Source organism: Zootoca vivipara, chromosome 4 (genome assembly GCF_963506605.1).
Source record: "Zootoca vivipara chromosome 4, rZooViv1.1, whole genome shotgun sequence".
NCBI lineage: Eukaryota > Metazoa > Chordata > Lepidosauria > Squamata > Lacertidae > Zootoca > Zootoca vivipara.
The window spans coordinates 83,244,148-83,256,089 of record NC_083279.1 but is presented as its reverse complement, the minus strand read 5'-3'; the positions used below and the strand labels follow the sequence as shown (position 1 = coordinate 83,256,089).

Here is an 11,942-nt window from a genome sequence, read left to right as displayed (position 1 = left end):
ATAAGTGCAACTTCTCAGTCTTGTCCCTAAGTACAGAACATCATGAAATCACAAACATATACTGTGCATTTGTTTGTTTTGAAGATTTCTACCACGCCTTTCCAGCAAAGTATTCTCAGAGGGTATACAAGTCATAATATAATAGCAAGTCATTTCTTTTAGGAAACTCTGATTGGTGGAGCCTCTCCAGGGTCTTAGGAAGACAGGTGTTTCCCATTGCCTACAATGTGATTGCATGACTTTCTGCTTGCAAACCATGGTTTCTACCACTGAGTTATAGTCCTTCGCTGGGCATTGCATATGAGGAAAAGTGGGGGAGATGGTAGTGATGGTGTCAGAAGCTACTGGGTTGTTGCGAGGAATCCTGAGATAATGTATGTGAAGTCCTTTGAAAACCCTAAAGCACTATAGAAACGCGACTCATCATTTTTCTTATTCCTTCCTTCGTTCCTCAAAAAGAATCAATGCTGTCAAGTGCAGGTATTAAAGACAATGGGACCATTTCCAGGGCATGTTTCTTTGGTGGCCTGAGATCTTTGAAAGTGCAGACATCCATATACCATTTCCCCTGGCAGAAAGCAATAATATATAATCCTTGATTTAAAGCACCAGTCAAAGCTACTCAGGATAAAAGCTTTCTTCAATAAAAAAAAAATAGAGTGCAATCTTTTGCAGAAATGATTTCCCCTCCAACTTGATTAGCATTACCTCAACATTTTCTATATTACTCACATTCTAAAAGAAAACCTTCTATCCCCCCCCCCCCCCCGAACATCCTATTCTATTATACATCTGGAAGGAGGCAAAGTAGACATTTTTGGCACTAGGATTATTTCCACAAGCCTAATGCTACCATTGATTGAATTGATGCTTTTGAATTATGGTGCTGGAGGAGACTCTTGAGAGTCCCATGGACTGAAAGAAGATCAAACCTATCCATTCTGAAGGAAATCAGCCCCGAGTGCTCACTGGAAGGACAGATCCTGAAGCTGAGACTCCAATACTTTGGCCACCTCATGAGAAGAGAAGACTCCCTGGAAAAGACCCTGATGCTGGGAAAGATTGATGGCACTAGGAGAAGGGGGCGACAGAGGACGAGATGGTTGGACAGTGTTCTTGAAGCTACAAACATGAGTTTGACCAAAGTGCGGGAGGCAGTGCAAGACAGGAGTGCCTGGCGTGCTATGGTCCATGGGGTCACGAAGAGTCGGACACGACTAAACGACTAAACAACAACGCTACCAACTGTATCCCTGCCTCTCAAGGGCAAGGGGGCTCATGCCATTGGTGCTATATATTGCTATGGTTACAGGCTTCCATCCTGCGGTCCAACGGATCATAGCTCAATAGTCCAGCATCTATAGTCCCTGGTTCAGTCACCAGCACCTCCAGGAGAGAAGAATATTAGGGAGCAGTAGGGCTGGCCCAATACATTTTGCTTCCTGGATTGAAGTACAACATACACATGAAATACCAGGTGCAGAAGTTAACCAGCGTGGACTATCCTATCCTCACACTTCTCTTGTGGGGCTGTTTAGGCTGCTCAAGGGAATCCACATGGCTTTACAGAAGAGCAGCAATTTCAGCCATGGTCTATTCCATGTCCAGATCTTTTCTGTGGTGGTGCAATTCACAAAGGTGGTCATGTGACCGACCACCCTGAAAACAGAGGCAGCACATGCAATTGCGGGGCACTGTCTTTTCTATGTGTTTATATCACCTTTCTTTCCAGACAAGCCTAGAGACCCCAGAGTGGTGGACCGAGTGAGGCTGATGTGCTCCTGAAAAGGGTAGCCATGGGGCAGAAGCATTTGTGAACAATGGTGCCCTTGAACTGTAGTTGCAACATTTCCCCCTGCTGCAAAATAGTGTCCTGCAAGAATGATATCATAGAAGACAAATCTCTCTGTGCATATTTTTCACTTATTAGTCCAGCTGTCTTAAAGAGAGACAAAGTGGATTTTCTGGCCACCAATTAAAACAGCAACCAATATTAATTGAATCTCCAATATGAGGTTTTTTTGGTGATGCAAATATTTCAGACATAGAAGCCTACTCTGATGCTGTGTTACACATGAACTATTATCATAGGCATTTTGTAGGAAATGACCAAATAAAGTGAACAAGCAATTAAAATAAAACCCTTGCATCAGTGCAAGTTTGTTACTTCTGTCTTATGAACCATTCACATTATGTCATCATGCTACAGTTTGCCAGGAAATACTTGGAAAAGAAGTGTATCAGATATGCCAAATGAACCAAGAGGCTCCAATCCTATGCAGGTGCTGCAGGAATCAATGGAATTTACAATACAATGAAGCAATTGTTTAATTCCATGGGGCTTACTCCCAGGAAATCATATGTAGGATTGCAGACTTAAGTTCCAGTTAAACATAGGAATCCAGTGTGTAAATCAGTGGTGGGGAACTTCTGGACCTCCAGAGTTGCTGATCTTTGATCGTTGGTTGTGCTGGCTGATGGGAACTGGAGTCTGACAACATCCAAAGGACCACAAATCCCCCATCCCTGGCAAAAGAGAAAACCATTGAGCCTAGGGATCCTACAAAAAAATTATTATTATTTGTAAACTTAATGTGATTGGATGGCCAATCTTGCATGCTTAATTGAGATTCCTGCATTGTAGGGGGTTGGTCTAGATGACCCATGGGGTACCATAAAGCTCTATGATTTTATGATTCCTCTTTTAAGCTCATTGGCAGCCTGCCTGGATAAAGAGTGGTGGACCAATGTCGCCTGCTTCATTGTAAAAAGCTTTGAGCTGTAAGGATTAAAAATGAGCACTATAAGTGCTAAGTAATTCCCATTGTTACAGCACACTTGCTGAGCTCTTAGACATTTCACCAATCATTTTGGAATATCTCCAGACTCACTCAGATTTCCTTTCCGCAATTAAGGGTGAGGAACTTTTGACCTCCCTTCATCAAAATTCCCACCCAACTGACCTGATAACCATCACTGGTATTTTGCAGTTGACCTGTCTTTTCTCTTCACTTTATATTTTTTTTATGTTTTGTCCTCCTGCACAGAGACCTTTCTCACTTAAAACAGTGCTTACCCAGCTGAGAATTTCACCACTGATAACATAGCCAGTGTGGTGTAGTGGTTAAGAGCGGTAGTCTCGTAATCTGGGGAACCGGGTTTGCTTCCCCGCTCCTCCACATGCAGCTGCTGGGTGACCTTGGGCTAGGCACACTTCTCTGAAGTCTCTCAGCCCCACTCACCTCACAGAGTGTTTGTTGTGGAGGAGGAAGGGAAAGGAGAATGTTAGCCGCTTTGAGACTCCTACGGGTAGTGATAAAGCGGGATATCAAATCCAAACATTCTCTCTCTCTCATATATTGCCCTTTTATTTTATGTAGCTCTGTATGAAAAACCTGGTGCCCAACCAGATTATATCGCTGCTCCCTTCCCTGTAGTCTCTTATTGACACTTACTCAAGGAAGTTAATCAGATTTCCCCAGGAAGACCTCCGTTTTCATAAATGCATTGTATCACTGAATGTTCCTCTCCGTGTTAAAAGAACCAAGGAAACAGATCAGAAACAGCAAGTGGAAACAGGTATAGCAAACACTGAATGGAAAGTCTTCCATTTGAACCAATGGTTTCCATCCTCAGGCAGGTGTGCTGGGTTCCCTTGTTTGAGGGTGGGGTAGAAGTCCTATCCTAATATGCATACCCAGATCCTAGGAGGTTGTATCCCTTTAAAGCAGTGGTTTTCAAGCAGTGTGCTGTGACACCCTGGGGTGACTTGAAGGATGGCCAGGGGTGCTGCGGGCAACAGTTGCCTCTGTCCCTCTTTCCTTCCCTCCCTTCCTCTGATGCCTTCTCACATCTCTGCTTCCCAAAGGCTTGCATGGCAGCATCAGTCTGGGATGCCCTGAAGTCCTGAGGTGCTGGAGGTCACTGAATACTTAGTAGAGTGAAGTTGGGACGGTGCCCAGTAAGTCCCAAAAGCCTGGGGCCAGCTCTGTGATATTGACTTGTACACTCCTGCTCATTTGTCCTCTCGCCGTCACTGCTGAGGATATACTTCTGTTATTTCTATTGATTTTCTGCTTTGATGCTCCTGCCAACAGTACCATGAAGCCGTTTTTCCCAACTATTCCTCCAGCAATGACTCACAACGTTAAATATTTCTTAGACTCACAGAAATATTTTCCTCATCCTTAATATTCCCAATCAAATCCTTTTTATGCCAAAACATTTAGAGAAGCCAGTGGTGTCTGTCTGCACATATGTTACAAACCGACTTGGCAGAAGGTCGTCCAATCTTCGTTCTCTGAACCATTTGTTCGATTCAACATGCAAAATAACTTTTTTCCCCTCTCCTACACAGGGCTTCAGTTCTACATATTATAATTGCATTTTTTTTTCATTTAAAAAACCTGGTTTTTAATTATAACTCCATGCATAAAATGTGTAATCATGAAAGCTGCAAGCATGCTGTGCTTGAATTTATTTGGGGGATCTTAATGGCATTTTAAAAAGAGCAACAACCACCTGATCTTAACAAAAATGTCCTGTGAGAGAAGGAGGAATTGCAGAGCAATCAATCTCGAAGCTTAGAAAATGAGAACCATGCTAGATCGGAGCAATAGTCTATGTAGGCCACCATCACCTCCTCTGGGAAGTTCAGAAGCAGGACACTGCTGGAGATAAAATGCATTTCAATATCAGGTGCAGGGTATCACATGTGGGGGAGAGCACTGTTGCACTCAAGTGTTGCTTGCAGGCTCCCTGCCGGCATACGACTGGCCGATGTGAGGCTACAGTGACACGTTAGCTTCGAATTTCCCTACATTTTTCATAAGAAGAGCCTGGCTGGATCAGATCAAAGGCCCAGCACAGTCCAGCACCCTCTTCTCACAGTGAACCTAACTGCAATTGTCTTCCCCCTACTTGTGATTCCAAGCAGCTGATAATTCTCTTGATGTGATGATTTTTCAAGCCAATTTATCAAGTTCAGGGCTCAAAACGACTGGGTGAGCAGAATGAGTTACGATTCCCTAGGTATATGAAGCGGACCTCTCGCAGCATATATCTGCTCCTCAAACAATCTTTACAGAAGCAAGTCCCGTCAAATTTAGTGTAGCTTTCTCTCCCAGGGTACATGGGCACAGAATGGCTGCCTTGAACTTCAGCACTTCAAAAACTCAGATTTACTCCAGTGGCACACCCACACGCTTCACACATGCAGCCATTTGGGGATGGTCTTCCCATCATCTGGTAATTAGAGAGATTTGTCTTCTTACAATGGGTGTTCCATTTAGCTATCAACCTAGTAGTCTTCACTAGGCTGTCCTTCCATTAATTTCCCTAATATTTGTACAAGGAACGTAATGCTTGTTCATAGTGCAGAATGAGTAGACAACCTAAACTGTGCAGTAGAGAGTCTTTATATAAATTATATGACGTTGTTGTGGCTGGGTAAGGGGGGATTTATATGCTTTTATGCCTCAGTTTTGCAGCCTCCGGAATTTAAGGCCCTGAAAGCTCTTTTTATAAACCTCTATATTTTATATTAGATGGTCAAGCCACTTTCTCAACGTCATTTTGCATTCCTCTTGTTCCAGTACAGAAACATGCCCTTCCATATTCCATATATTTAGACATAAAATGAGAGGGCTGTATATACTAATCACTCAACTTGAGTAATGCTGTAAATGTAATCAAGCCAAGTCCAATAAATGTTGCTCTGCATCTACCATGTTCACTGATATTCATTGTAAATAATCCTTTTATTGTCTATGTTCTACTGTGATATAGACTCCTGCTTACTTTCCTAGTAATGGGTTTATAAACTCTTTAATGTGTGAAGTGCAAACAATATTTTGCATTTATATGCACTGGTCTTTTAAATACACAAGTCTTGAGCAAATTTTACGTGCAATAGGAGTTATTGCAGAAGCATTTGTAAACCCAGTATAAACTCAGAGGGCAAGGAAGAGCCACCTTTTGACTTAGGTGAAAGCTGGTTTCCCATAATATTCTCCCTCACAGTTGTGTTGTGTCTGAATACTTCAATTAGAGATAGGCAAGTTATTCTGAGCTCATTTCAGATTAACTTGAAAATGTTCTGAGACCTTCCCTCAAAATCGGAAGATCTTATGGAAAGATAGAACTAATCAGCACACAGAGCTGGACGTTCAGCTAGTGGAATATGTTCTCCCCGAAGCTACAAAGATCTAAAAAGCAAAGCTCTAATTAGTAGCTACTTATTAGAGGCAGCCAGACTGACCATTACATATTTCTGGGGGGAAATACGTGCCAACACAGTTATCGGTATAATTTTTGCAATGACTTTCTAGACAGATGTGAATTCACTTCACAAAAATACCAATATTGCATTTCAATGACATTAGAGGATTGGGTTGTGATTCTATCCCTGTACACCCAAGGTTACTTTGGGAGAAAATCTGAGATATTCAGAATACCAGCACTGCTTCTATGCATTTCTGTAGCATGATATCCTCCTGTATGATAACATTCCATTCCACTGGACATATTTCTCCCATTTGACATAGGATAGGACTTCTGTCTTGAACAACAAAGTGACTCTCAACATACTGTGAAAGTATAACCAAAGATTTTCATATGTGAATATTTCCCTTTGGGATGAACTGAACCAATACTTACAGAGTCAAATATATGTGTTATATAGTTCTCATTATACCCATCATACCCTTTTGAAACTTTCTGCATTGTTCGCTTATGTGATTTGAATGGTTTTCATTCCTCTGTTGATTCTGATGGAGAGATTCTTAAACTCGTTCTTCTAACCCTCCTGCTTAGCACAAACCTGTAATATACACCAATGACAACAGTAGCAGTCATTGTTGAAAGGACCAACGCCCTTCCTACAAGACCTACAATGACACCTTCCCAGTTTTTTGAAGTTGGCCCACTGTCAATGCTGCCCCCAAATCCTTTCTCTCGACAGTCAGGAGGGGCCCAGCCATAAGCACAATGGCAGTGTTTGTAGTTGTTGCATATTCCCCTATTATGGCACTTGGTGGCATTACAATCATACTGCAAGAGGGAAACGTTCTTGCATTCATTACTAATACACATCATGTCAGAGCCACAAGGTGTACCGTCTTCCACTGCTCCAATATCAGCTACCTCCATTCCACTGTGGTAGTCTGTAGCCCAGCATTTACTTTTGCCAATGGTGGTTTGAATGATGGTTTGGTGTTCCTCCAAATCAGGTAAACTGCGGACATTACTACACTGCATTCGGCCACATAGAATATTTTCAGCATTGCATTTCTTAAAAATACCATGTTCAAGGCCACAGTTGCCAAAGCGATCACCTCGAGCATTCAGTCCTCTGAAACAATCCTCTGAAGCTCGTACGGTTTTCTTGCCAAATATCTTTTTGCACTGCCCATTGGGAGTAGTACAACGGCCATGATAGCAATAGACTCCATCACCGCAAGGGGCACCATCTTGTACATAAACATCTTCCGGACACTCGCTTGAAGTCCCAGTGCAAAACTCAGGCAGGTCACAGTAGCTAATACTCTGTCTGCAAATGGCTCCAGGGGGGCGGTACGTGCACCAGGAACAGCACGGTCCAGAAGAACAATTGGCACATGGGCGCAACGTGCAATCTGGCCTACAACATCGATCAAATTCACACTGCGCAGCTGTACCACAGTCGCATTGCTCTCCTTCTTCTACTACTTTGTTCCCACAGTATTTGTGTTTATACATTTGATCAGGGTCTGGCGGAATCAACAAGCAAGGTGAGTCCTTTCGATTGAAATACCTATGGTAACTGCAGCTGCTAAACTTATCAGTCTGTGAGTGCCAAGCAGCCATAATGCAGGCCCGTCGATCACATGAACAGCCCAAACTATCATGGTTCATACCAAGATTATGTCCAAATTCATGGGCAAAAAGCACAGAATAATCAAACAAATTGAAATCTCTTGATACTTCAAGAGCAGTGGCCCAGTACTTACTACAAATTTGTCCTACATACGCTAGTCCAATAGTACTTCCATACGACCTGTATAGAATTAAGTGAGCAGCATCATTCTTTAGATGGTTAAGTAGATTGTTGTGGCTCCATATACTAAAAGCTCTAAGTGTGCTTCCTATAGTTTCACCAATATCTATGAGGTTCTTTTCTGACCATATCTCCAGTCCTGCTATAGACACTTCAACTAAAAGTGGCTCAAAAAATGAATTTACCAAATGGATGGTCTCAATAAGTTTCCTAGCTATATCAGTTTCATTTCTATTAAACTTAACATATCGTTCATGCTCCACCACAAATGCCACTTCTGCATGTCTCTTGTGTGGCCACCAGAGTTCTGCTGGAGCACTTTTGACAGTCACATGCTCTGTGTCCTGGATCATGGCCTCTTGACGCCTTTGCTCTTCCTCCGTCAACCCACACCTCATGTGCACGGCACCCTCCACTGTTTCCAGCCGATACACCACATGTTGAAAGGTAGCAGATGGCTGGACAGGTTCAATTTGATATGTCTCATTGTTAAGTTGTAACAGGCCCCTGAGTCCCTCTGAGCAGGTGCTGAGAGTGACTGAAGAGAGGGGCTTGTCCTCTATGAAGCCACTGTAGAAACAATCATCCCTAATGTAATGATAGTCAACCTGTAGGTCCCCTTCCTTGTTGTACGTGAAGATGGGGAAGTCCTTAGGGATCGTGCCCCTCTTCCGCCTGAGGTGCACCACCTGGCCCTTCCCCTCAATCTGTAGCAGGTAGCTGACATCCTGGGTTTCCTGTAGTCCATACCTGAAGCTCAGTTTCCTTGGGATGGTCACCTCATAAGAGGCATACCTAAATCCCTGAGGTGGTGCCTGGCCACCAGTCTCACTCAGGATATTCCTCATGAACAAAATGAGCAGCCATGCCAGGCTCCCACTCATTTTCCCAGAAAGAGGAAAGAATCTCTTGAAGCACCGCCTCTGGCATCTCATCCCTCAAAGGGAAGCCCCAAAGAGTTGTGAACAAGTTAGTAGATAGACGGGAAGAAGGCTATATGTGAATTAGAAGAGGAGGAAGGTATGTTGCCAGCAACTGCCAGTGTGCTCCGTCTGTGGAATGTGGGCGGAGCTTGGAGGATCAAAGATGGAACAGAATGGTAGAGGAAGAGCAGGGAAGAGCAGGTCCCTAAGGAGTTTCTGCCTGAGATTGTTGCAGGAAGAAGAGCAAAAAAGAGTCTTGTGGATTAATAATTGTTGACTTGAGGCCACTTCATATAGACGATGGGGTATGATCCTTAGCTCTCAAGTATGGAATATGAAAAGTATTTTCTGTGACAATTCAATTAGAGTTTAAATGTATGCAAAACGTAGAAATTACTGGTGATAGAACAATTATATTTGCATTGCTGATCAGGGCCGTCCCTAGGCCCGGGCTGCGTGGCGCAAGGCGCCAGGGTGCCTGGCCATCAGGGGCGCGGAAGGGGCGCCAAACGCTGGTGTCTGCCTCCGCGCTCCTCTGCTGTTGAGCGGCTTCAGGCAGCTCTCCAGAGGCGCGTGGGGAGCGCTGGCCTGGGGCCACCTGAACATCTGAGAGGCGCAGCGCGGCGCCCCCAGGCTCGCACTCCCCGCACGCCTCCAGAGCTTCGCGTGGGGAGCGGGAGCCTGGGGCTGCCTCCTCCACGCCTCTCAGCTCCCCGCATGCCCCTCCTGCCCACCTCACTCACGGGGGGGGGGGGACCGAGGGATCTTGGCACCAGGGCGCCAGATATGGTTAAGACGGCCCTGTTGCTGAGTTCCTTTTCAGCTCTGAGGCAACACCCCCTCTTCACTTGGCCAGTTGCAGAAGCCCAGGTGTGCCTAGTGCTTTTTCCGGCCACGGTTTTCACTCGTCCACCTCCTTCAGAGAAGGGAAGCTAGCAGGGAGTGCCCAGTCAAAACCACCCAACGTGAATGGCTTCTCTAATCCCTCCCAATCCCCTCAGCATCTTCCTTTTTTGCACACCAAAACGCAGCTGCCCTCAACAGGAGCTTCCATGAGCCCCTCCTCCAGCCCTTGAGTTCCAAATCTCCCACAGTTTCTTTCCCCAGGTGAAGCACCTCAGTGGCATAAAACGGGCACCCAGGTCCCCCACACAAATTCACAACCATCACCTCAGTTCTATCCCAATTTCCGGTTTGACTTGCTTCGTTCTGGCAGCTGCTCCAGCACACAAAACTCCCCCCAAACTTCTCCCTCCATTCCAAGAAAATGGAGTGCCTTACCTGGTGGAGGGGCTGTGTTCACCTCTGACTCACAGTCTTACCACACTGCTTGTTGGCCCAGGGGTGTTGCTGGGTGGCCTATACCACCCCAGAAAAAAACCCTTCCATCCAGGAGCCAGCCCAGGGTGACACAGCAAGAAGCACAATTTTTGCACACACACCCCAGGCCTGTGTCTCTGGTGGGGGCCGCCTTGGTCAACCCCTAGGTACACCCCTTCTTCATGTATACAGCCCATAGCCCATACCTAAGTTCCTTGAATTCCCCCCATCAAAAGCAACCTGCCACTTCCCACTAAGACAGGCAGTGCTTTTCAACCTTCCATTCAACTCAGAACATTCACAAATGTTCCATGACAATACAAGAGCTTAGCCAATAGAATGGCAAATCCAGGGTACCAGACTTTCCACTTTATTAGACCAACAGACAAGATAGCAATTCTTCATTTACTGCAAAATGCAATTTACCTACATACAGAGTAAACAGAAACCACACATCCTTCTTTATTCGACCTCCACCTACTCTTCAGACTACATTAGAATACGGCATTTTCCACCCTGTCTAGCTGTTACCATTTTTTCCCTGTCAACTATTTAAACTTTTTTTTGCCCTAAAGAGGTGAAGTGATTTCTAATGTTATTCCAGTGCTTCAACATCCTCTTGACTAGAGATGTGCTCTCTAAATGCATGTCATAGTTTTTATCAGTTTGGTAGCAAAGTTGCAGAGGAAGGTGTTGCTTTGTGTTGTGATGTAAGTTCTTCTTGGAGGTAGGACAAAAACAAGGCACTAAAGTGTTTTCCTTTGATGGGAATCTTCTAATGGTGTGTGGTAGGTGTCAGGCTCAGAACATTTACGAAGTGAGAGCACAATTCTTTTTCTTTGGTTCTCTCTTTCCTGACAAGCCAACACATCTCAGGTCTGTTCTTTAGTTTTTGAACCCTAGAAGACAGGTGTAAAGGAGTGCAGGAGAAGTTGCCCCCCCTCCAGTTTCACATGGGATCACTAATTCTGGAGGTAGCTAGATTTCTGGCAAATCCATTGTTGATAGCTCTACACACGTGCTTCCTATGTAATGCTAAAGCAATTCATGGCCTAGTGCAGAAGCATCAGCGTGTGCAGCCCCTACGCTTCCATTAAGGCGAACTAGGCCACGGCCTAGAGTGCCAAAATGGAGGGGGCGTGCGGGGAGCGCGGGCCTGGGGCTGCCTCCTCTGAACAGCTGAAAGGTGGCTGAGGCGGCCCCAGGCTTGCGCTCCCGGTGAGAAGTTCCGGAGGTGCGTGGGGAGCGGCAGAGAAGCGGCAGCGGCAGAAGGGCGAGCGGGGCCCACCAGCCAGCATGATCAGCAGGGTCTTGCAGGCTGCAGCGGAGCAGAGAGTGGGAGGAGGCAGCCCCGCCCCGAGGCTCGGGCTCCCAGCGATCCCCGCACGCCTCCAGAGCTTCGTGCAGGGAGCAGCAGCCTGGAGCCATCTCAACTGAACAGCTGAGAGGTGCAGCGAGACCCCAAGCTCGCACTCTGGACGCGTGCAGGGGGAGCGTGAGCCTGGGGCCACCTCGCTGCACCTCTCAGCTGTTCAGTTGAGGCGGCCTCAGCCTCCCACTCCCCACGCAAAGCTCCGCAGGCGCGCTGGGGTGTGCGTGCGTCATGACGCATGTGTCATGACGCATGCGCCCGGGGGGCACCAGAAAGTGTTTTGCTTAGGGCG

General features: G+C 45.7%; 1 protein-coding gene across 1 annotated transcript; it reads right to left on the bottom strand.

Moving 5' to 3' along the window:
- Positions 1-6,750: 6,750 nt before the first annotated feature.
- On the bottom strand, positions 6,751-8,943 carry LOC118085517 (disintegrin and metalloproteinase domain-containing protein 20-like). The gene has a single exon (XM_035116256.1). It carries the CDS (start codon positions 8,917-8,919, stop codon positions 6,751-6,753), a length of 2,169 nt encoding a protein of 722 aa, XP_034972147.1. The 5' UTR covers positions 8,920-8,943.
- Positions 8,944-11,942: the final 2,999 nt, after the last annotated feature.

Excerpts from the sequence above, each read along its gene's own strand:
- LOC118085517 (XM_035116256.1), bottom strand. The coding sequence starts at position 8,919 with ATGAGTGGGAGCCTGGCATGGCTGCTCATTTTGTTCATGAGGAATATC.